Here is a 24,312-nt window from a genome sequence, read left to right as displayed (position 1 = left end):
CAGTGTGTGTATATTAGCAATGCTACTAGACTAATATGTGCCCCGAGACAATTTTATTTAACCATAAAGTGAAGACAGTACAAGTGCGTTACTTCACCTAGAGAGAAATGTGTAATGCCATTTTAGTAAGATCGAATGAACAGTGCATATTTTTCCTTGGAAGAATTAAACGATTTTCACAATTATGAGCCATACTTTTTGTATATTCTCTTTTCGCATGCATTGTATATGACGAAAGAATGATTTCGCTACTTAACAATTTCACTCATAAATTTTGCTCCTCTCTCATTAGTTCAATTTAAAAGATGTGTGTTTCCTCATTATAAGCAGATGAGTGGAACTTTGCAACAATCCAAATAGGAGGAGGGAAAATAAGAAGCTAGTCGTTCTTTTACATTTTCATAAGTTGTCATTTTTTTTAAAAATAATCAGGTGTTTATGATACGTGCAACATGGGTTTGAAAAGTATTAAGCTCAAACCAGCACCAAGAAGGAACTTGGTAAAGGAATACTCAAAAAAATGAGAAAGCAAATTCATGCAGGCTAGAATGTTCACGTGCATTCAAATTAGTTACACAGTCTCTCTACGTTTATGTAAAAGTGAAATGCCGTGTAATAAAAAAAAAAAAAAAAAAATTTTAAATTATTATTCGAAAAAGAATTATAATCAAAAGGCATTCCCTTTCTTGGGAACATTAATTAAAATCACATTTGTGTTTACTAAAAAAAAAAAAAATGTAATGAGGTGACAACTTTTTGACATTCTTGAAGGAGAGAAATAAATAAATAAAATATAATATAATAAAATGAAGAGGAAGATAAAGGAATGGGTGTTTCACGAATTAACCCAGATCCTTTTAGTGAAAATCCTGAGCCGCGCAGCTTTATTATTTTTACACATAACAAAAGTAACAGTTGCTTCCATTGTACAATTTGGTTAAGCAATATCCAGGAGAGTAATGGTTTTTGCAACTGTTCCAATTTTCCTCACAGAACTGCTTACATTCATCATATCTGTCGGGGTTTTTCGAATGGGATCGTGAGCAAGTATATTCATTCTGCGTTTCATTTATGTTTTCATATTTAACTAATCCCTTTACAATTTTGGAATTTTCTATATGTTTCAAGATGTGTAATATCTGTATGTTTTTTTCAGCACTGGTGTTTGCTTTGGCACTTTGGTTAGAAGTAGAACTAGAAGCAGCAGCATAGCTGCTTGTGTTATCATAGTCTTGAGCTGTAATTTGTTTCTTTTTTGATCCTTTTTTTGATGAATCACTTGTCTTCTTCTTGCCTTTTTGGTAAGAACGCTTATCACTGTCACTGTTACTGTCACTGTTACTGTCACTGTTGCTGTCACTGTTGCTGTCACTGTTACTGTAACTATTATTGCCATTACTATTGTCATTATTTATATCCCCATTATGGTCACTTATGTCACTCTTCTGAAAGGCCCATTTTTCTTCCCCGTCAGCCTCATCATCGTAATTGTTAAAATAGAGACTATGAAAGAAACCAGAATTATGTCTGGAAAAATAACTGCTATGTAAATCTATATCTTGATTTGGTATATCAATGGAACCTAAGTTAACCTTAAAAACAACAGCTGTGTGAATAAAATTGTATTTACAATTCTTGGGTCCGTGCATATCTACTTTAAAAGTTCCTTCATTTCCCCAGTAATATCCCCAACTGTTTCTAACAATCCAGTAAGACTTTTTCTCCCCCTCAGTATTAATATAATTACCATATCCAACAATATTTGCTGCATGGTCAGGCATTTTGTCACCACAAATGGTGTGTACTCCTCTACCATTGAAATCGTATCCAATTACATCTTTCGTTTTTATATAAATAATTACAGAACCTTTATTTTGAATTTCACGTTTCACAAGATCTATAAATAGATGCATATTATCACTAAAGTGGCTACTTTCGTAAGAAATAAAACCTTTATAACTCATAAAATGTCCATACATTTTATGAAATAATAGTTTACTATTTCCCCATAGATTAACCCAATTTTCTTTCGGTTTTGGACATTCATTTCCTGCATTTTTATATGAATATGGGTGATCTGCTTCTAACGGTAAAAATCCTGTTTTTTCTAAAATTTTCAAGAATTCTATAGGATTTGATCCCACTGTACATATATCTTTTTTTTTCCTTTTAGAACAGTTTGCAACAAATAATGCAGAACTTCTAAAATGACCATATCCTCTCATACATCTAATAGTTTCTAAATGCAACTTAGATGCAAATACCCAACAAAGTCCACAATTTCCTTGTTCCTCCACTTCAATGTTTGAAATACAGCTAGTCTTATCCTGCCATCTATCACAATATTCATAATTACAATATTTGCTATTTTTAAAATAGGGCGACCTTAATTTTAATTCCTTCCCAGCTTTCACTAAATCGATAACTCCATCATCGTCACTTCTATACATGTCTTCATGCAGGTAATTATTTTCTTTATAATTATCTTCCTCTTCTGTTTCATTAGTCTTCGAATCGGTAGAAGAACTTTCAAGGCTAGAAATTTCTCCTTCTTTTGGTAACACTAAGCCCCTTTTATTTTCCACCCATTCGTCAACATTTTTTATACAAATAGCTGTATTTCTTAATTTATCTTGTAATGTAATAATATTTTCCTTAGGATGCATTTTTAACAATCTAATAATATTATTAAATATTTCTAGTTCATTCCCTAACTCATAATTTTCTAAAGTTCCCTTCTCATCCATTTCTTTCAACAATTTGCAATAGTTCAATAACTCTGCTTTCAAAACATCGTCAAAATCGTCTAAAGTTATTAACACTTTTTTCTTGTTAATATTATCCACTTTGTATATATTTTTTAAAATAACATCGATAGACTCTGTTAGCTCATATTCCTTTGGATTTAAATCATCTTGTCCTATCATTTTTATATTATTACATTTGTCCTTCATATCTTTTGAAACATAATTAAAGCATTCATTGGAAGATGGATCACTATTCTGAATCAGAAGTGTACACTGGTAACACTTTTCAATGTTCACATTTCCGTTTAAAAAGCAATCAGTTGCAATAGAGTTGCATTTTTCTGAAAAAAAGGAAAAACAATAATAATTCTATGAATACGAAAGAATTAACACATACATGCGCACACACAAAAAAGAAAAAAAAAAAAAAAAAAAATGAAAGCTCCATCCATTTACAACCTCTCTATATCAGACGTATACATGCAAAACGTGAAAAAAAAATGAAATTATACCACCCAAATTAGTATATGTAAATTTTTTTTTTTTTTTTTTTTTTTCTCTCCCTTCTCATTTTAGAGCTTTACCTGGAATATCCGTTTGCAATGCATAATTTTTAGTTTCAATAATTTCAGATTTCACATCCGCTGTGTATACTTGTATCGAAGTGAATGGTCTATCCAACTGCGGAATTTTGAATCTTCGTACGTCTTCCTTAGTATGAACTATAAAAGGTGGAAAGAAAAGAAAAATGAATACAAAAATGGGTGATAAACAAACTATTACTTTTTTTTTTTTTTGAGCAAAATGGGGTGTGTCTCTCCATTTCTCTCAACTTCTAAATTACCTTTGTGGCCTACGGCAGCAGGAGGAGGGTTAACCTTCCACTTAAGTGTCAGTATATTATTCTTTAAATAGAGAATGAGCTTAAACGTTTTCCCTGATTCACACTTATTTATTATATCTTCTGCATATTCAAAATCAATCCTTGTATTATCATCAAAAAGGGATTCAATTTGGATTAAAGAATTTTTCGTTAAAACATATATCAGTATGTGTGGTGCTAAATATACTCGAAAATAGGATCCACATGAACCTGTAACTTTGATTCCATTATAATTTTTTAATAAAGCAGATTCTACTTTAACTGGACCTTCAGGGGGACCATCAGACTTTGATCTATTTTGGCTATTATTATTTTCTCCTTCTTTTTTTCCTTGCATTGATACTGAACGTGCATATGGTTTTGTTTGTTGAAGTCCACGTGAAGATATAAATGGAGGTCCTAATTTAGATGTAGAATTACTCATCCCATCTTCAGTTACATTATTGCTAGATTGAGAAGAATTATTCCTTGTCGTTTTTGATTTGTCTTTATTCTCTAAATTATCATCTGTAGACCCACCATTTTCTAAATTTGTAGGCATATTAAACGATATTGTTTTTGTAGGAAAATCATCATCTTCATTATTTGATTTATCACTTGGGTTGTTATTCTGGGAAGATGATGAGTTGTTATTCGTTTCGTTTGCTCCTTTATTGCTATCTTCGGATGCATCATTTTTTTTATTCGTCTCGCATATTACAACATTTTTAATAATTAAAAAGACTACAAATAGAATAGATATATGGAAAGATAAATAACGAGATAGATATATAATAAAGAGAGATATATATAAGGAGATAGATAGATAAATAATGGGCAGAAGTGGTAACGTAGTATACTGAAAAGCACCATTAGGATGAAAGAATTAAATTACGGAAAAATGTCATGCCCTCTGAGACTCCACTATGGATAGTTACAAATTGTTTCACGACATATACAAGGTGTGAAAGAAGCGTATATAATATATGATGTAGGGTTCGAAAATGCAAACATTTTACCCTTTTTTTTTTTTTTTTTTTTTTTTTATTATTATTTTTTTCTCTTAACATACCTAATACAAAGAAGATCCATACGGGACGTATTATCATTTTCATCAAAACTGGGAAGCTAAAATTAGGATATTTCTTCTAAACCTTTTCTTTTTTAAAAAGGTTTCTTTTCTTTCTTTTTCTTGGTTTCTAATTAATTTATTACTTTGTTTATTTGTTTTTATTTATTTACTTTTATTTTTTTTTTTTTTTTATCTTTTTTTATTTCCCTAATTGTTCACTTTTTTCCTTCATATATCCATTTCTCTTCTGTTCTTCCTTTTACCATCTAAAATGAGAAACTTTTTTTCTAATTAATTTTTTTCTTCTTTTTTTTTTTTTTTTGGATCATTTTTTTTTAGTTTTTTTAATTACATTTTCTCTACTTTTATATTTTATTTTTTTATTCTAACAAAATTATTCTAATATAAAAGCGTTTTTTTCTAAAATCGATAAATTTTTTTTTTTTTTTCACGCCCTTTTAGGAGAGGTGCTTTATGCTTTAATATTCTAGGAGACTAAGTTTTAATATGTGTGGAAGTCTCCTAATAGTTAACAGACGAGAACAAGATGTTCTGTCATCCATTCTTGAAACATTCTCCTAAAGTGTTATATGTACACACGTAAATGAATTTTTTTTTTTTTATGTATGATTTAAAATGACACATTCATATGTTGTTTATAAGTATCGATTTTGCTACTGCATTGTTGCAATAATTCTAGAGAAATTCGAAAAAGTTGGAAAATCGAAACAGATCTTTTTTGTTTACTATAGGTATAAATAACTTACAAATTTTTATTACTCCTGTTTTTTCCATTTACGAACAAAAATGTTTTGATTATATAATGCACATTTTTTCTTTTTTTTTTATTATCTAAAAAATTAATAATTTCAGCTAGTGCACATGTTGGAATATGTGTGTGTGTGGTTTGGGGGAGGAAATAAAAAATTAAAATAATAATACAATTTCCCTATTTCGTAGTTTTTTCCTTAACCCTCGACAGTGATCATGCCATGAAATAATAAAAAAGTAGAAAAAAAAAAAAAAAGAACTCTTAAGACTGCGCATAAAAAGGAAAAATGAGGGTTAACAAAGTTGTATTTGCCTTAGAACTACCCTAAAGATAGGTATAACATATACATACACACATACATACCGGCATCAACTCAATGTATACATATGGATGATGGTTACTTAGGATTGTTTAAAAAAAAAAAAAAAAAAGTTTCATTTCTTGAAAAGTTTGGCTTTTTTTCATTATTGCAATGAAGTAGAGAAAAAAAAAAAAAAAAAATATGACTACTTAGCTGTGCATCAAATATGTAGTACCATACATCAACAAAGTGCATGCAAAAAAATTTCTTCCTTTTTACTTTCTTCTTTTAATTAAAAAAGTAGTGTTTAAATTTGATAGATTTCCAAAAGAGAAAAAAAACTATTTAACTATTTCTTTAAAAGGAAAAGAAAATAGCTTACGCATTTCACACATATTTCTCTTTACACATAACAGAAGATACAGTATTTATCTGCATCGTGCTTTGACAAACATATTCCTGGTATAGGATCATCTTCACATTTAGACCAATTTTCGTTACATATCTTCACACACTCCTCAAACTTTTCTGGATTTATTGATAAAGATCTTGAACAATCGTGACCAGAAGTAATAGTTTCGTGACTTTTATACATAACCAAGTGTGTTTTCATTTTACTATTTTTAATGCGCTTTAAAATGTGCAACATTTGGGTGCTCGTCGCATTGGTGTTAACTGGGGGAGTGACGGATGCTGTTTGCGTTGGAGTTTGTTCAGGTCCTGCTACAGCCGCTGTATCCCCGGAGGGTTGTGATCCTGAAGTTTCAAGACTATTACCTGACATGGATGCTACTCCTGGTTGCCCTTGCTCTCCTCCTGTTCCTGCTGATTCTGTTCCCGATGTTCCTCCACCTCCTGTTGTTGCTGCTCCTCTTCCCATTACGTCTTTTGCTGCATTAATCGCTGTGTCTACTGCTACTTCAGCTGCTTTCCCCGCTAATTTTGTAAATGATGATAACAAATCCACTGCCAAATTTCCGAAGCCTTGTGATTTATCATCAGATTGACCATGAATAACAGAATTATTATGGAATCCATTTTGCTTATTTGAAGCACTAGCCTTTAATGCATCAAAATTTTTATAATAAAGATTGTTATAAAAATCTGGAGAGTTCTTCAAATAATAGTTATATATTTCTGGTTCCTGCTTTGTATTAACATCCATCTGTGGCATGTCCAAATTAAACACAGCTGCTGTATGGATGAAATTATGTTGGCAGTCTGCAGGTGTATGCATGTCTACCTTGAAATTTCCTTTGTCTCCCCAGGATTTTCCCCAACTGTTTCGTACAAGCCAGTAGGATTTTTTCATTCCCTCAGCGTTTATGTAGTTTCCATACCCGATTATATTCACAGCAAGGTCAGGCACTTCACCTCCGCAAATGCCGTGAACCGTTTTACCATTAATGTCGTAATCCATCATTTGGTTAGTCTTTACATATGCGATGACTGAACCTTTTTTCATGATTTCAGATTTTACAATTTTGATAAATTCGTCCATGTTATTTTTGAAATGCTCACTTTGGTAAGCGGTATATCCCTTTGTTCCTATCGAATTTGGCACATTTTTATGATTTAACAATTTTATATTATTCCACAGGTTCGTCCAGTGATGCTTCGGTTTGGGACAGACATCGCCAACCAGCTTGTACGAATATGGCATGTCAGATGCAGATGGTAAGAAGTGTTCACCATCAAGAATATTCAAAAATTCCAATGGACTAGAAGCCGTGTTGCATTTTGCATCACCCTCTTTTTGCGAACAGTTAGCCACATATAAAGCAGAACTAGGAATGTGGTCATACCCCTTCATGCATTTGATACTTTCTAGATGTAGCTTCGATGCAAATATCCAGGAAGTTGCGCAATTTCCTTGATCCTCCACATTAATTTTTGATATACATCCATTTTCTTCCTTAGTTCTGTCACAATATTCAGCGTTGCAATACATTTTATCTGCAAATTGGGAGGGACTAAAATTAGTCTTTTCAGCTGTTTCTAAATCGATAACTCCATTAAAGTGTCCATTTGGTTCATCCTCATTTATGTTGTTATTACTTACCGTTTTTTCTTCCCCTTCTTTGGCAGTATAATTATGATTCAATTTCATGTCTTCAAATGACAAGGTAGGTAATAAAAGTCCTTTCTTATTTTCCATCCACTCTTCTGCATTTTTCATACATATAGCAACATTCTTCAGCTTATTATACAGCGTAGATTTTGTCTCCTCTGGATGTTTTTTCAATATCTTTGTCAAATTTGAGAAAATCTGTTCTTCGTTACCCAACTCGTAATTTTCCAGGATTCCACTATTATCTACCGTTTTAAGTAGTGAACAATAATTTAACAGCTCTGCTTTCAAAGATGCTTCTGCTTCAAAGAAGTTTACAAGAATCTTCTTATCGGTTTTGTCATATTTGTATACTCCTTCTAAGATCTTATCAATCGATGCATCCAGTTCAGCTTCACTAGAATCTTCATTACTTCCCTTGGCAGGGATGGTTTCTTGATTTTCTGCCTTTGCATCTTTCGGTACGTAACTATAGCACACATCTGTTTCATTCTCATCATTCATTTTCAGGGTGCACTTATAGCATTTTTCGATGTAAACATTTCCACTGAGGAAGCAATTGGCTGCTATTGCATCGCATTTTTCTACAAAAAAGGAAATAAAAATATTAGCAATGAAGAAGTGCAATAAAGGAGTGGCAATGAAGAAGTGCAATAAAGGAGTGGCAATGAAGAAGTGCAATAAAGGAGTGGCAATGAAGAAGTGCAATAAAGGAGTGGCAATGAAGAAGTGCAATAAAGGAGTGGCAATGAAGAAGTGCAATAAAGGAGTGGCAATGAAGAAGTGGCAATAAAGGAGTGATAATAAAACAGTAGGACTTGCCAAGGCAATGATTTGGAACCTACGCAAAGGTTTAACTCTTCTACAAAATAATGAGCCCTCATTTATTTCTTCATTTTTCGATGAAACTAACCAGGAATGTCGTTACTTAAGGCATAATTTTTGCTTTCAAACACGGTAGACCCATTCTGCTGTAAAGCAGTGTGCACTTGCACTGCTGTGAATACACCACTCAAATTTTTGATTTTGTATTTTCTCACTTCCACTTTTTCAGCTAATAGGGGAGGGGAGAGAAACAAAAATAAATAAATAAAATAAATGTCAAAAATTAAATTATCATTAGGATGGATCAAAAAAAAATTGTACATGTCAAGGTAGACCGAACAAAATGCATATAATTTTTGCAAAGAGGTAGACAAAAAGCATTTTCGCTACCAACTTTTTTTTTACATTCAAAAGATGGGGTAAATTATGCATTTTCTTCATAATGTGCAATATTATCAGTATCATGAATCTTTTAATGTTTTTTTTCTTCTCACTTACCAGGATTGGGTATTTTATCATTTGGACCATACACTTTCCATTTAAGAATCAAATTATCATCATCAATGAGTGTAACAAATTTGAACTTCTTATTGTTTTCACATACATTTTTAATATCATTTTTATTATCTTTATTCCCCATATATTCTGTCACATCTAGGTAATTCACATCAGTTCCCATATAAACATTACTACTCTCCGTATCCACATCAATAAAAAGATAAGGAACGAAAAAAACTAGGAAACTTGCATTGCATGAACCAGTCACTACTACACCCTTACGACCTTTAAGAAGAGAAGATTTTATCTGAATTTCCTTTTTCGTGCCTTCGGATGGAGGGGAAGGTGATGTCACTATTTGATCTTGAGCTCTTGGTGTATCTGAATTGATTGGAGGGGATGGAGCAGTAGCTCCTGAAGGTATACCAGGAGATTGTACTTGACTAGTATCTTCACCTGTTCCTTGAGGAGCTTGCCCACCTTGCGATTGGATGTTTTCTGTAGATATTCCTGAAGTCTGGCCTGTGGTTGTAGTTCCTGCCCCTGCAGTGCCTCCCTCACATTTTATGGCACTATTGCTGAAAACAGCACCTGTGTAAAATGCAAATAAAATTATAAGTACATGCACAATATGAGATATACATAATTGAACACACATTTATATAATTCTAAACATATGAACTCTAGAATGATTAACACACTCATGTTCACTTTTCGCTCTTCCAAAAGTGTTGAATATATGACTATTTTGATCATTTTGCAATTTATTAAGCGTTTCCACTTCTTACATAATATCAGGAATAAGGAAATACGGGTTTTCATTTCGTCTTATTATCATTAAAAAGGGGAGGAAAAATATTAATAATAAAAGTTACTAGATTATTTCTTTTCACACACTTGCTTTGTTTTATTTAAAAAAAAAAAAAAAAAAAAAAAAAAACTGCCTATTTTTATTTAAAAAGGGAGGGAAAAAAATAACTAAAATTTTACTACTATCAATCTTGTTAATGGTGCGATTTGATCTGTTTTTATTTTTTTCGACTATCATGCATTGGGAAAACCTCAAGGTGAGGTAAAATAGGGAGTGGGGTGCATTAGGAAAATACCGGAACCTAATTAATCTAGCCTAATATTCTTTCTCGCTTCCATTAATATATCGCATCTTGCACATTCTAATTTCATGATAAAAAGCTAGCAGAATAATCAACCCAAAAGTTTTTTCAAAGGTAAAAAGTGATGAAAATAATTAGCAAATTGTGTATTTGTTACATGTTCGTGTGTGCATGTAAAACTTTGCTCTTGTTGTGCGTTCAGCACAGTAATACGTTTCCTGTTTGGAATTTTCTTTAGGAGTGTATAAAGGTGTATGCACAATTTTAAGTATCTCATTGTAACAGAAGGTTTAAATAAATTTTTATTTTTAAATATTGAAAAATTGTTTATATATATATGGAAAATATATTTAAAGGAATTAACATCTTCAGTGCATATACGTGTGAATATACTCATGTTTGTTTCTGTTCTGTAGCATATCTTCACGCACGCACTTACACGTTTGCACACTGAACTTAGAACTTTTCTACGCTCGAAATAAATGTAAAATGCAACAAAAAGAGTTTTCTCAAAAAAAAAAAAAAAAAAAGAAGATTATAATAAATGGAGCAAAACCAATGAAGTAAAATAAAATTCATTTTACTTAACTCACAAAAAAGATTCCTCACTTATGGCATATCAGGATTTAATACAAATGTGCTATTTTTCCTGTTAAAGGAAAATCTCACTTATATACATAAAAGGGTTCACATATTCTTGCATGCACGTATGCATACGTGCCCAATGTGAAAAAATGATGTGCAAAACCATTTCACACGAAACAGAAAATGCAATCATTCGATTTTCGCAACTTGGTTAAACAATACCCAACAGAAACATTCCTTGGGCACTCGGGTAAATTGTCATTACAAAATTTTAAGCATTCTTCCTGTTTTTCCCAACTTTGTGCTTGCGTTCGTGAACAAGCATGATCCCCTAATTCGTATTCACCATTATATGTAACTACTCTTGTTGTCATTTTGGTCTCCTTAATATGTTTCAAAATGTGTATTACATGGGTCTTCTTAGAATCTTCCACATTTGATGGGGTGCTCACTTGTTCTTGTGAGGGTTCTTCCACTGCGGGTGTTACAGTGACGGGTGCTGCTGGTCCTGCTACTCCTGATGATCCTGGATTTCCTGTTTCCCCTGTTTCTCTAGTACTTTCTGCTTGCACTGTTGTTTCTGAACCCTGCACAACTGTTGTTGCATCTGCTCCATTTGATGTGCTGTCCTGCCCTGAGACAGTATAACCTCCTGGTAAGTGTTTGCCATTCTTCGTCGCATTACCCTTCACTCCATCCACAGCATTGTAATACAAATTGTCATAAAAATCGGGAGAACTACTCAAATAGTAACTGTACATTTCTGTGTTCTTCTTCGAAGCAGATTCGAAGTGGGGTATGTCCAAATTGAACACAGCAGCTGTGTGGATGAAGTTATATTGACAGTGTTCAGGTGTATGCATATCAACTTTAAAGTTTCCGTTGTCTCCCCAGTATTTACCCCAGCTGTTTCGTAGAAGCCAGTACGATTTTTTCACTCCCTCAGCGTTTATATAGTTTCCATAGCCGATTATATTCACAGCAAGGTCAGGCACTTCGCCACCACAAATGCCGTGAACCGCCTTACCGTTCATGTCGTAACCCATCATCTCGTCTACTTTCACATAGGCAATAACAGAACCTTTTTTCATGACTTCAGATTTTACAATTTTGATAAATTCGTCCATGTTGTTTTTGAAATGCTCACTTTGGTAAGCGGTATATCCCTTTGTGCCTACCGAATTTGGCACATTTTTATGATTTAACAATTTGATATTATTCCACAGGTTCGTCCAGTGATGTTTCGGTTTGGGGCAGACATCGCCAACCAGCTTGTAAGAATAAGGCATATCAGATGCAGATGGTAAGAACTGCTTAGAATCAATAATGTTCAAAAATTCCAGCGGGTTCGAGGCAGCGTGACATTTTGCATCACCCTCTTTTTGTGAACAGTTAGCCACGTATAAGGCAGAACTAGGAACGTAGTCATACCCTTTCATGCATTTGATACTTTCTAGATGTAGCTTAGATGCGAATATCCAGGAAGTGGCACAAGTGCCCTGCTCTTCTGCCTCAATTTTGGATAGACAGCTACTTTTGTCCTTTGATCTATCACAATATTCTGTATTGCAAAACATGTGATTTGTGAATGGAGTGGATGAAGCATTCGAATTTTTTCCTATAACTGACAAATCGATAATTCCATCTTTATCTTCCTGGAATGTATACCCCTTATCATTCTGCTTATCCCCTACATTGCTCTGTTCTCCAGAATAATCATCACCATGTCCATTTTGTAAAATGGGCAATGTTAATCCTTTCTTATGTACCATCCATTCATCCACATTTTTTATACAAATTGCTGGATTTTGTAGCTTCAAATGCAATGATATTTTTTTTTCGTCCTTATGTTTTTGCAAAATTTTTGTAATATTTTTTAGCACATCTGTCTCACTTCCCATTTGGTGCACTTCTAATGTACCACTTGTATCAACCTCTTTGAGTAGTTGACAATAATTCTTTAATTCGTCTTTCAAAGATAAGTCTAATTCTTCTAAAGTTATCAACTCTTTGTCTCCCTTTTCATTCGTCTTATAAACAACATCAAGTATACTGTCGATGGATTGCACAAGTTTGTGCTCAGAGGAATCCTCGTCATCTTCGCCCTTTGTTTTAATTGTTAAGAAATCTTCCTTAAAAGCTTTAGAAACGTAATTAAAACATTCATCATTCACATTGTCATTATTAATCAACAAATTGCATGTATAACAACTTTCGATATCTGTGTTTCCACTTAAGAAGCAAGAGCTTGCAATTTGTTCACATTTTTCTGTTAAAATGGAGGAAAAGTGAAAGGGGAAAAGGGGAAAATATGGGTTAAAAAAAAAAAAAAAAAAAATAATATAATAAAAAAAAATTGTTAAACATGCTTATTCCATATCTATTTTATTTTTTCTTATAAATTGCTAACACGAAGTATAAGTAGCAGGACAAAAAAAAAAAAAAAAAAAAAAAAAAACGCACTAGACTTCCCCACATTATGTACATAAAATTAATGCACATTTTTATCTACACATATATCAACTGCAATCATATTTTCGAATGAACATACCTGGAATCTCTTTGTTTATGGAATAATCTTTACTCTTATAGAACACTTTGTCTCCTTGAACTATGACTGAATGTACTTGAATAGAGGTTATTGGTCTTTCCAGTTTTGGCAATCTGTACTTTTTCACATCAGCTTGTTTCGATGTTGACGAGGAGGCTGTGATGAAGATATATTATATATATTTATAAATGTATAGAAAAATTGATAGTGTTGATTATGCAGAAGGATGCACACATACTGGGGCAAAAAATTGATCTACACACATCCTTATGGAGTTGCGTGCAATTTTCATTCCCTTTTTCTCACTTACTTCCGTTGCCTTGGTCATACACCACCCATTTGAGGGTAAGTATATTATCCTCGAGGTGTAGTATAAGCTTAAACGTTTTTGTTGTACTTCCTTGACATTTGTTAGTTGATGAATCATTTCCATTTTTAAATTCTACAATTGTGTTGTCCGAATCTGGGAAACTGGTTGACAATTGTATGATGTCATCTTTTGGCATAACAGAAATGTATATATACGGAATGAGATACAGTCCTACATCTGAATCACAGGGCCCCGTGACCTTTACCCCCGCATAGTTTTTTAATAAGGCAGATTTTATCTCATCTTTTTTTGGACTAGCTGCAGGTTCGGCTTGTACACTGCCAGCACTGGGAGCTTGTTCTGTGGGACTAGGGGAAGAAGAAGTTCCAGGAGAGGCTGTTACGGTACTTGTATTTGGAGTCTGAGCCTCTGCCGTGGCTGCTTGAGAAGTTGTTGCTCCATGAGTCGCTCCAGTTGTTCCAGTTGTCACAGTTGTCGTAGTTGTACTACTCACCAGAGTGTTGCTGTATGTGGCACCTGCACAAAATATATTAAAAAAAAATAGTATGTAATGAAAAATGCCATATTCAGAGATAAAAAAATGAAAAAAATTTTAATTTCCCAAATGGGACAAACTTAAGAAAAGGCTTCAACTCGTTTTGGTTATGGTTTTGTTTTTTCCAAAGTGTTGTAAAATTGCCTTATCCATTGTGGTGTCATATTTAGTCTCATATATTATTTCTTTGAATTTTTTTTTTTTTTTTTTTTGTCTCACATAATGCAATAAGGAAGAGAATACTATACTTCATCTTGTTGCATTTAACTTAAATATGTTTTAAGACTACTATTTCATATAATGCTTTCCTTTTTCATACAAATAAAGCATTTATTTTGGTTAAAGTTGTAACCCATATTTTGTTTCTTTTTTTTTTTTTTTTCTGGACCTTTTTTTTTTTATTATTTTTGGAAAAAAAAAGGAATTATTGAATTTTTTTATTTTTTTCTTAGAGCTACACACATTTTTATGATTTTTCCGATCTTTACACGAATCAAAATAGAAAGTGCATTAAGTGTTAATTTCCACTTGTGTGTAATAATGGCATGCCAAGAGTTCTGAGCCAACTGTAACGCTCAATGCAACTATTGTGTTTCAAAAAGAAGATCAAACTTGCATACGCTTTTGTTTATGCTTTTCTTTACGTTTTTGTTTACACTTTTGTGTGTTCTTATGTGAGTGCAAAACAGGAGAAGATCGCGGTCGATGTATATCCATGCACACACGTGTTATGTGTGTACTTGTGTAATAAACACTTTTGTGCCGTTTTGAGCTATTTGTTCTGCCCTTGGGGATGTATTTCCAAAATCGAGCGACTCTTAGAACATTTCGGAGAGTTGGAAAGTTAAAAACATAAAATTTAAAAAAAAAAAAAAAGGTATTTTTTTCTCATAACTTGGAAAATGCATTTCATTTAAATGGCATAAATAAATCCAAAACGGGGATAGTAAAAAATTAAAAGAAAAAAAATCATAATACGTATATGCACCCTAACCAAAAAAATATATATTTGATTGAAAGAAGTATACTGCAGAATGAAGCGTATATCTTAGTGAGAGTGGTTAAAAATTCAAGAAATGAAAACCCAATTTTATGAGAAGATACACACTATATTAAATAATATCATCTTCATATATTTTTAAAAAAAAAAAACACATGGAGTAGACACAAATTTGCATATATTTACATATGCTCACACACTTTGCAAAAGGGGAAAAAAAAAAAAAAAAAAAAACGTTTTATCTGTTTTATGCTTGTTAACTAAACAAATTCTAGGAATATACTCTCCCCTAGAGTCATATAAAAAAAAACATTTTTTTAGAATTCTATGCATTCTTTTTAATCTAGACTTGTTGAATGGGTTTTTAAGTTTGTGCATGATCAAATTTGATCTGGTTAATTTTTACTCTGATTTTTTTTTTTTTTTTTTTTTTCGACATACTTTAAGAGGTTGAAATATTTCAATCCTTTCAGAGGTTTTGCCACCTTCGTTAATCTGATCTTCTGCACTTGGAGATTGCGATTCAAATTACTACTTTATTGTTCATATGCATGTCGATGCTGTACCTAATATACGTTCATTATTTATATAATGATTCTCTCCCCGCTGTTGGGGTCTCTTCTAACCAATATGTCATGTTCTGGATATGTCTGCCCATGCGCAATGGAATCTTGAGCTGGGGTCTTACCACTGTTTTGTTTGTTCCCTTTCAGTGGATTAAAAATTTTGTTTTCAAAGACAAATATAAATATGGGTACATACTTTTCATTAAATAATTTATATATTAATCACATTTTCATTAATGAATAAATTGGCATCGAACAAGCCTGGAGTGTGGATGAATCTGTGTTACTATTGGGATAATCTATCCGCATATTAACTTTAATGTTGCCCTTATGCGGTTACTACTATCCCACAACTGTTTCTAACAAGTTCATAGGATTTCTTTTGCACAAACTATGTTCACCTCTTAATTCTGTTTAATGCAATTTAGGTTCAAAAAAAAAAAAAAAAAAAAAAAAAAATATATATATATATATATATATATAATAGGAAGTGCAACAATTTCCTCATTCTTCCACATCAATTTTAGATACACAACCATTTTTATCATTCGGTTCATCAGAATGCTCATTGTTACAATCAACATTATCACTAGAATTGAAGAATTTTCTATTCATCATTTTTAAATTATCCACATCAGTCATTCCATCATCCTCTCCTTTGTACACATTGTAGCTAACATTTCTAATGTTATCATTTACATAATTTACCCAGTTGGAGTTTGTTTCAAAAATTGTGTCATTCTCATTTGTGTTACTACATGACGAATCTGGCAATACTAACCCCCTCCTGTGTGTAATCCATTCGCTTACATTTTTCATACACATTGCTGGGTTTCTCAACTTTCGTAGTAAATTATAATTACTTTCATTTTCATGTTTTTGCAAGAATTTAGTAAGATTATTAAATATATCTATTGCACTTCCTAACTCATGATTTTCTAAAGTTCCACTTGTGTCTAGCTTTTTGAGTAGTTGACAATATATTATTAACTTCTCTTTCAAATCTTCTTCTAAATCTTCCAGTGTAATTAGTTTCTTATTTCCATTTTGATCAGTCTTGTAAATTCCTTTCAATATACAACTGATGATTTTTTTCATTTTATTTTCATTAGATTCTTCATCACTTTTCATTTGTTCAATGGTTATATCATCTTCCGTGTCATTTTCCTGTGCAAAATAGTCATCATATTCATCGAGGGGAGAGTCTTCAATTACTCCTAAGGAGCGAGTGTGCCATTTTCCAGCATTTTTATCCATTCTCATGAAAATTTTAGAAGTACTGTCATCTGTTTCTGTAAAAATGAGGGAAAAAAAGAGTACTCAGAAAGCGTGCGATGTGAATATAAATGAACAACATAGAACATATTCATATGGCTTTTTTTTTTTTTTTTTTTTTTTTAAAACAATAACTTGGCATATGGATGAACAAAGACCTAACACAATAATCTGCATTAACAAATCCATGCATAAATTATTTTTTTCCCCCTTTTTATTTTACCTAACGAATCCGAAATGTCACTTTCGACACTGCAATTTTTACTTCCTAAGAGGTAGAAATGATCATTTCCTACCCATGAAGGAACATGAAGGGTAGGTATATAATTACCTAGGAAGGGTATCCTAAATAAGTTAATATTCTCTTTGTTGGCTAAGGGGTATATTTGAAACGTGGATGTATATTTACCATTTTAACAAACGTAACTGTGTGCATATACATGTGAGAAATATATACTAATATATATCTATACATATGTATATACTCTCTTGCACATATTTACTATCTTTATGATACCTCTTCCTTACCTTCACTTTGCGTGTCCTTGGTGGGATATACCTTCCACTGAAGCTTCAGCATATTGTCTTTAATGTAATCCACAATTTTAAACTGTTTAATTTTACTTTCGTTACACTTATTTTGGAATTTATGTTTATCAAAAAAGACTCTTTTGTCTGTTTCTATTAAATCTGATATAACTTCAATGCAATTATTATTCGTTTGAGAATAAGTAAAAATGGGAGGAACGAAGAATACTCCTATTTCTGCGCCACACGTTCCTTTAATTTTTACCACGATTTCGTCCTCCATAAAAGCTGATTTTACATTAGCATAATCTGAAGGTCTCGTTCTTTCAAAGTGTTGACTAAACATAGCAGAACCTTTATCAGTAGTTTTAGGACGTCCCTGTTTCTCTTCGTTTGAAGCTGGACTTGGCATTGAGATATCATCTTTAGTTACCATGTCTTCTGGTTCTGAACTTTTCTGTAGGGCTATACCTCCATCGAAAGTTGACTTTGCATTTTTTACACATTTTATTCCACTCTTATTTAATAGAACAACTGCATTATAATTGTTAAAGAAAAAAAAAAAAAAAAAAAAAAAAAGGAAAAGTACCCATGTAACAATGAAATGGTGCTTATTGGACTAGATAACATGTGGCATTTCTTAAAAGAAACAATTTTTAGGTGAAAAATAAATGGCCATTCTGCTTTGCCTTGATTCGATTTATTTTAACTTTATCTAAATCATGCAGTGTAATATTTTTATTCTTATTGTTCATTCTTTATTGTTCATTCTTTATTGTTCATTCTTTATTGTTCATTCTTTGTTGTGCATTGTTTCTTTTTTTCTTTTTACTTAGTAGGAAAAGGAATGGCACATGCAACTTCATTTTTTTTACGTATCAGAGTGCCTTTCGATCTCATTCAGCACACACTTCGTTTCTCCTATTTTTTCTGCCCTTTATTTAGTAATTATTTCTTTTTACCTATAATTTTTATTATCATATTTTTTTAAAAATAACTTAGAGGTCCTTCCACCCCTTTGTGGTTGGTATGGAAATGTCCTCTCTAACCCACTCGAAAATTTTTGTAATTTAAAAAAAAAAACAAAATACAAAGGAATTATCGTTCACAAATAATTTACCTTAAGGGAGAAAAAAAAAAAAGAGGCAATGCGCTATGTGCACCAACATTTGTATGAATGCATGTGTTCTAAGAGGATGAAGTAAAAACGCTTTCGTCTATTTAGGTTTCTTAACTTTATGTTTTCTAAATTTCGAAGTGTGTACACATGTAAAGCAAGAAGGAAAAGAGCAACAACTGTGTTCAATTCTTTTTCTTATCTAAGATATTTACCCTTAACGGGAAATGAAAAAAAAAAATAAAATAAATAAATACATAAAAAAATTTTTACTTACACAAACATTTGTATTTAAACATAGGAGCAAAACTGAAACTTTTTATTTTCTAACAAAAATTTGCTATAGTTTTTTTTTTTTTTTAGTAAAAGAAAGTATCTTGTCACATTGGAAGTATTTATACACATTTACACTATTTTATACGTAGCAGAAAAAACAATCATTCTTTTCCCGCTTCAAGGTTAAACAATAACCAGGTGATGGTTTATCTTTACAATCGTCCCATTTGCTTTCACAAAATTGTATGCATTCATCTTGTTTCTCTGGGTCTTCTGAAGTGGCCCTCAAACAAGCATGGTCCTCCCCTACAGCATTGTAATTATTATATTTAGCTAATCCTACTTTCACTTTAGTATTCTTAATACGCTTTAAAATATGTATTACTTCAACCTTTTTCTGAGTTATATCAGACGAACTAATGTTCATTAGTTTCTTCCTTCCTGCTGTTCCTGCCAAGGATTCTACTTGAGCTGATAATCCTGCACCGGCTGCTGCGCTTGGTCCATCTGTCGCTGGTTCTTCTTGTTGTGGTTCTGGTTGTGATTCTCTTGAACCTGTATCTTCCTCTGTGTTTTGTTTTTGTGATAATTCTGCTCTTTCTTCAGGAGCTTCTGATATTTTTTCTGTTTCTACTCTTTGTGTTTGAGGTTGTGATGGTACTTCAGGTGGCACTGGCTCTTTTTCTTGTGGTAATTGTGACTGTAGTATATTTTCTGATTCTTTAGGATTTGGATTATCTTTTTCTTCTGTTGTTCCTCCAGGCGCTGTGATTTCCACTTCCGTTCCTTTTCCTTCAGATTCCACTGGTATTGATTCTGTTTGTTCCTGTAATTGTGTATCTGCGAGTTCTTCATTTTGTGTTGAGGGTGGAGAATCACCTTTAGTTACATCTCCCGTTACGTCTTGTTCTTTCAACGCTTCTTGCTCCTCCAATCTCCTTTGTTCTGTTTCTCCTTGAACCGGTAACACTGTACCTTTTTCTGATGCTGGTAATTGTGATACCACACCTCTTCCTTGTTCCGAATCTTCTGTTTCTTTTGCTTTTTCTGTTACTTCATTTGGTCTTGAACCTCCTTTTAGCGTTTTTTCTGTTTCTACCACTGGTGGTTCAGACCCTTCTTCTTGTTGTTGCAGTGGTTGTGGTGATGCAACATCTACTTTTACATCATTATTTTCCTCTCTGTGTTGTTCTCCTTGTATACCTTGTGAATCATTTTGTGTCACCTTTTCTGGTTGCGACTCTGGTGATGAATCTGCTGATGACTTCGGTGGTGAACCTTCTGGTGGTGATTCGTGAGATGAATCTTTTGATGATGGTTCCTTTTTTTCTGATACTTCACCTGTATTACTATTTTCTCCTGCTGATGGCACTCCTCCCCCAAATTCTGTCGCAACTACACTTACTTCATTGTCCCGCGACTGACCAAATATGGTAGGATTTTTCTCCATATCGCTTTCTCCGTTTACTTCAATATCCATTTTGCCATCAAAATTCTTGTAATACAAGTTGTGATAAAATTCAGGTGACCTCTTCAAGTAGTAATTGTGTATCTTGGATTCCTTCTCTGTGTTCGATTTCATAAGAGGTATGTCTAAGTTGAACACAGCGGCAGTGTGGATAAAGTTATGTTGACAGTGGTCTGGTGTGTGCATGTCCACTTTAAAGTTTCCTTCATCACCCCAGTACTTTCCCCAGCTGTTACGTAGAATCCAATAGGATTTTTTCAGCCCCTCTGAACTTATGTAATTTCCGTACCCGATTATATTCACGGTAAGGTCAGGCACTTCACCACCACAAATGCCGTGAACCGCCTTACCGTTCATGTCGTAACCCATCATCTCGTCTACTTTCACATAGGCAATTACAGAACCTTTTTTCTTGATTTCAGATTTTACAATTTTGATAAATTCATCCATGTTGTTTTTGAAATGCTCACTTTGGTAAGCGGTATATCCCTTTGTGCCTACCGAATTTGGAACATTCTCATGATTTAACAATTTGATATTATTCCACAAATTCGTCCAGTGACACTTCGGTTTGGGACATACATCGCCAACCAGTTTGTATGAATATGGCATGTCATATACAGATGGTAAAAACTGCTTACTATCGATAATGTTCAAAAATTCCAGTGGGTTCGAGGCAGCGTGACATTTTTCATCCCCTTCCTTATCTGAACAGTTAGCCACATATAAGGCAGAACTAGGAACGTGGATATACCCTTTCATGCACTTAATAGTTTCTAAATGCAACTTAGATGCGAATAGCCAAGATGTGGCACAATTTCCTTGCTCTTCCACCTCAATTTTGGCTAGACAATCATTCTTGTTTTTCCACCTATCACAGTATTCTTCATTACAATACATTACATCTGCAAAATGTGTAGCATTTTCATTTGCTTTGCCGAGGTGGGTTAGATCGATAATGCCATCATTTCCTGTATGGTACATATTGTCATGTACCTTTTCGTGATTCTGTGTTTCCCCTTTTTGATTAAAATATGAATCGCTAGTACTTTCCAAAAGGTTATCTGTCAATTCGGGCAACACCAACCCTGTTCTGTTTGTAATCCATTCGTTTACATTTTGCATGCATGCCGCTGCGTTTCGCAATTTCTTCCGTAAAGTAAAATAATTATCGTCACTATTTTTTTGGATCAGTTTGATTATATTATTAAATATATCTGTCTCAGTTCCCAATTGATGAACTTCCAAACTACCGCTTGTGTCCACCTCTTTGAGAAATTGACAATAATTCTTTATCTTCTCCTTCAAAGATTTGTCTACCTCTTCCAGAGTGATAAGCTTACTGCTCCCATTTTCATCCACTTTGTAAATCTCTTTCAATATGTTGTCGATGGATTGCAAAAGATTATATTCATCAGATTCTTCTCCTTCATCTTCGTCTTCCCCTTTTAATTTTATTTCCTCAAATCGATCCTTAATATATGGTTTCACATATTTTAAACATTCATCAGATTTATCCTTTTCTTTCACCAGTAAAGTGCACTGGTAGCATTCCTCTATATCCATACTTCCACTGAGAAAGCAATTCGTGGCTATAGCGTCGCATTTTTCTATTCAGGAGGGAAAATAAAATGGGGAAAAATAAAATGAGGAAAAATAAAAGATGTTTTTACAATTAGACTGTTTCATTTACATTTGTTTTTCTCTTCCTTTGTCTTATTCTCACTTTCTTTTTAAATGTTAATATTTTATTTATTTATTTATTTTTTATTAACTTACTTGGAATGTCATCCCTTAATGCATAATCCTTACTTTCGAACAAAACCGTTTCTCCAGCAACCGCAGCTGTGTGCACATGAATTGATGTTATTTGTCGTTGCAATATAGGGATCCTGTATTTCCTTACATCTACTAGGTTATCTGTCACATAGAAGGGTAGAATGGGTAGTAATAGCAGCAGTAGTAGTAATAGCGAAGTATAAAAATAAAAATTGATACTTAATAAATAATTGCACAGTTGAGATACACGCCTAATTTGTACATCAAATTTGACATTGGTTAGTGTTTCTCTTTTTCATATTGTGATATCACTTTTATTGTTATGCAAAATGAGTAATTATTGATATCTTTATTTGACTCATCCTTATCTTTCTTAATAAAGATGAATTGATCCCTGCTTTAGTTCTGTTTTTTTTTTTTTTTTTTTCTAATTACCTGTGTTTGCATCGGTTGACTGTTTTTCATATACCTTCCACTTAAGTGTTAGTATATTATCATGAACAAAGGCCACAAATTTGAAAGTTTTCTGAACTGAACTTGTATTTGTATTAGTTCCTTCTACCTTACATTTATTTTTTAACTTCATTGGTTCTTTTTCAAATAGTACCACTTGATTTGAATTTGAGGATACAGGATCTATCTGAATTTTATCATCCTTAGTTTCTACATTAATATATATATGAGGAACAAAAAATAGCTGAAATTGGGCATTACAAGGTCCAGTAATTCTCACCCCATTGCGTTCAGCCAGTAACGCAGATTTGACCTGTATATCGGAAGGAGGACTGACAGATGCATTCTGTAAATCAGTAGAACTTGTGTTTCCTTTGTTTTGTAAATCTGAAGATCGTGTTGCTTCTTCATTAGAAGTAGGATTCTCTGCATCTTTCACAGAAATTTGCACATTTTCTGGGACATTTGGAACTGTATCTGCTTTTTCTTGATTACTATTCGATTCATGCGAACTTTTAGTACCATTAAGAGTTTCACCTTTATGCTTCAAAGCATCCGCTTGTTCAGGGACAGCTGAATCTACAGATGTGGGTTGGATTCCCGAATTGGGGTTTCCTGGTGGTACCTGAGTTGATGCGCTAACTGGAGATTCCTGTTGACTATCATTTGGAAGTGGTGGATTTGGAATGGATCCCTCATCAGATGTTTGTCCATTTGTGCAAATCCCCCTTCGGCTGAATACAACACCTGTATAAAAGACAAAATGTGTTAATTGAATAATGTGAAATTTTCTTATTCCTGAAAAGTCATTTAGAAGCATGCATTAACAGAACATACAATATTTCTCATATATTCTGCTTCTTAATTTTGAGCGTAATGTATTTTCCTTTTGCCTTTATTTCTGTGAGAGGTATTATTTTACTGGTGCCTTAACGCATGCGCATATGCACTTATATGTACGTAACTGTTTATGTATTTATTTATTATTATTATTTTTATTTTATTTATTTTTTTTTTTTTACATATTATAAGAAGAAAAGAAATACGAGACTTCATCCTGTTACACAAAAATAAAACAAAAACATGTTCAGACTTTTTCTCTGCAGTTGTTATTCTACCTTACTGTATGTTCTATTCTTTTTTTTTTTTTTTTTTTTTTTTTTCACTTTTTTTTCGCAAATATTATTGACATCTTAATAAAAATCATTTCAACTTGAAATTGCAAAAAAAAAAAAAAAAAAAAAAAAAAAATTTAATTGTTCTTTTCACATTTTATATATAACTATACCGAAGGTTTCGATTTGGCTGAAAACACATTTTCTCTGTGCAAACAATTTGAACAACGCTTAATGCCATCTAAATATAATGCATAAGTGGGCATGTTTTACAGAATCATTAATTTTATTTTTATCGTTTCGAGTTAAAAAATTAATATTTGGAAAATATTCAGCTATTTGTTTATATACACACAATATTGTCTAACCAAAAGAATGCACTCTGATTTAAAGAAAAAATATGACGATCATGTTTTTACTTTTTTCACTCTCTCACATGTTACAAGGATGATTCGAAAAAAGCGTGTGTAAGG

At 32.7% G+C, this 24,312-nt stretch overlaps 5 protein-coding genes across 5 annotated transcripts; all 5 read right to left on the bottom strand.

The window, feature by feature from the left end:
• Nucleotides 1–893: 893 nt before the first annotated feature.
• On the bottom strand, nt 894–4,718 carry PGO_041390 (serine-repeat antigen 7; the record flags this gene model as incomplete). Its single annotated transcript, XM_028686327.1, has 4 exons — nt 894–3,088; nt 3,332–3,469; nt 3,592–4,353; nt 4,682–4,718. The coding sequence occupies 4 exons, from the start codon at nt 4,716–4,718 to the stop codon at nt 894–896; spliced, it is 3,132 nt and encodes a 1,043-aa protein (XP_028542128.1).
• A 1,439-nt stretch (nt 4,719–6,157) lies between these two features.
• On the bottom strand, nt 6,158–9,970 carry PGO_041380 (serine-repeat antigen 6; the record flags this gene model as incomplete). Its single annotated transcript, XM_028686326.1, has 4 exons — nt 6,158–8,409; nt 8,739–8,879; nt 9,149–9,739; nt 9,937–9,970. The coding sequence occupies 4 exons, from the start codon at nt 9,968–9,970 to the stop codon at nt 6,158–6,160; spliced, it is 3,018 nt and encodes a 1,005-aa protein (XP_028542127.1).
• Nucleotides 9,971–11,012: 1,042 nt separating this feature from the next.
• Nucleotides 11,013–14,515, bottom strand: PGO_041370 (serine-repeat antigen 5; the record flags this gene model as incomplete). The annotated part of the gene is made up of 4 exons (XM_028686325.1): nt 11,013–13,114; nt 13,397–13,528; nt 13,707–14,243; nt 14,482–14,515. 4 exons carry the CDS (start codon nt 14,513–14,515, stop codon nt 11,013–11,015), a joined length of 2,805 nt encoding a protein of 934 aa, XP_028542126.1.
• A 1,817-nt stretch (nt 14,516–16,332) lies between these two features.
• On the bottom strand, nt 16,333–18,310 carry PGO_041360 (serine-repeat antigen 4c; the record flags this gene model as incomplete). Its single annotated transcript, XM_028686324.1, has 4 exons — nt 16,333–17,120; nt 17,327–17,476; nt 17,632–18,165; nt 18,283–18,310. 4 exons carry the CDS (start codon nt 18,308–18,310, stop codon nt 16,333–16,335), a joined length of 1,500 nt encoding a protein of 499 aa, XP_028542125.1.
• An 853-nt stretch (nt 18,311–19,163) lies between these two features.
• Nucleotides 19,164–23,780, bottom strand: PGO_041350 (serine-repeat antigen 4b; the record flags this gene model as incomplete). Its single annotated transcript, XM_028686323.1, has 4 exons — nt 19,164–22,102; nt 22,272–22,403; nt 22,707–23,471; nt 23,747–23,780. 4 exons carry the CDS (start codon nt 23,778–23,780, stop codon nt 19,164–19,166), a joined length of 3,870 nt encoding a protein of 1,289 aa, XP_028542124.1.
• Between the last annotated feature and the right edge of the window lie 532 nt (nt 23,781–24,312).

Source organism: Plasmodium gonderi (assembly GCF_002157705.1).
Source record: "Plasmodium gonderi DNA, contig: Chr04, whole genome shotgun sequence".
Lineage (NCBI taxonomy): Eukaryota > Apicomplexa > Aconoidasida > Haemosporida > Plasmodiidae > Plasmodium > Plasmodium gonderi.
The sequence above is the reverse complement of the archived record's forward strand: the minus strand, read 5'-3'. Positions and strand labels throughout refer to the sequence as shown.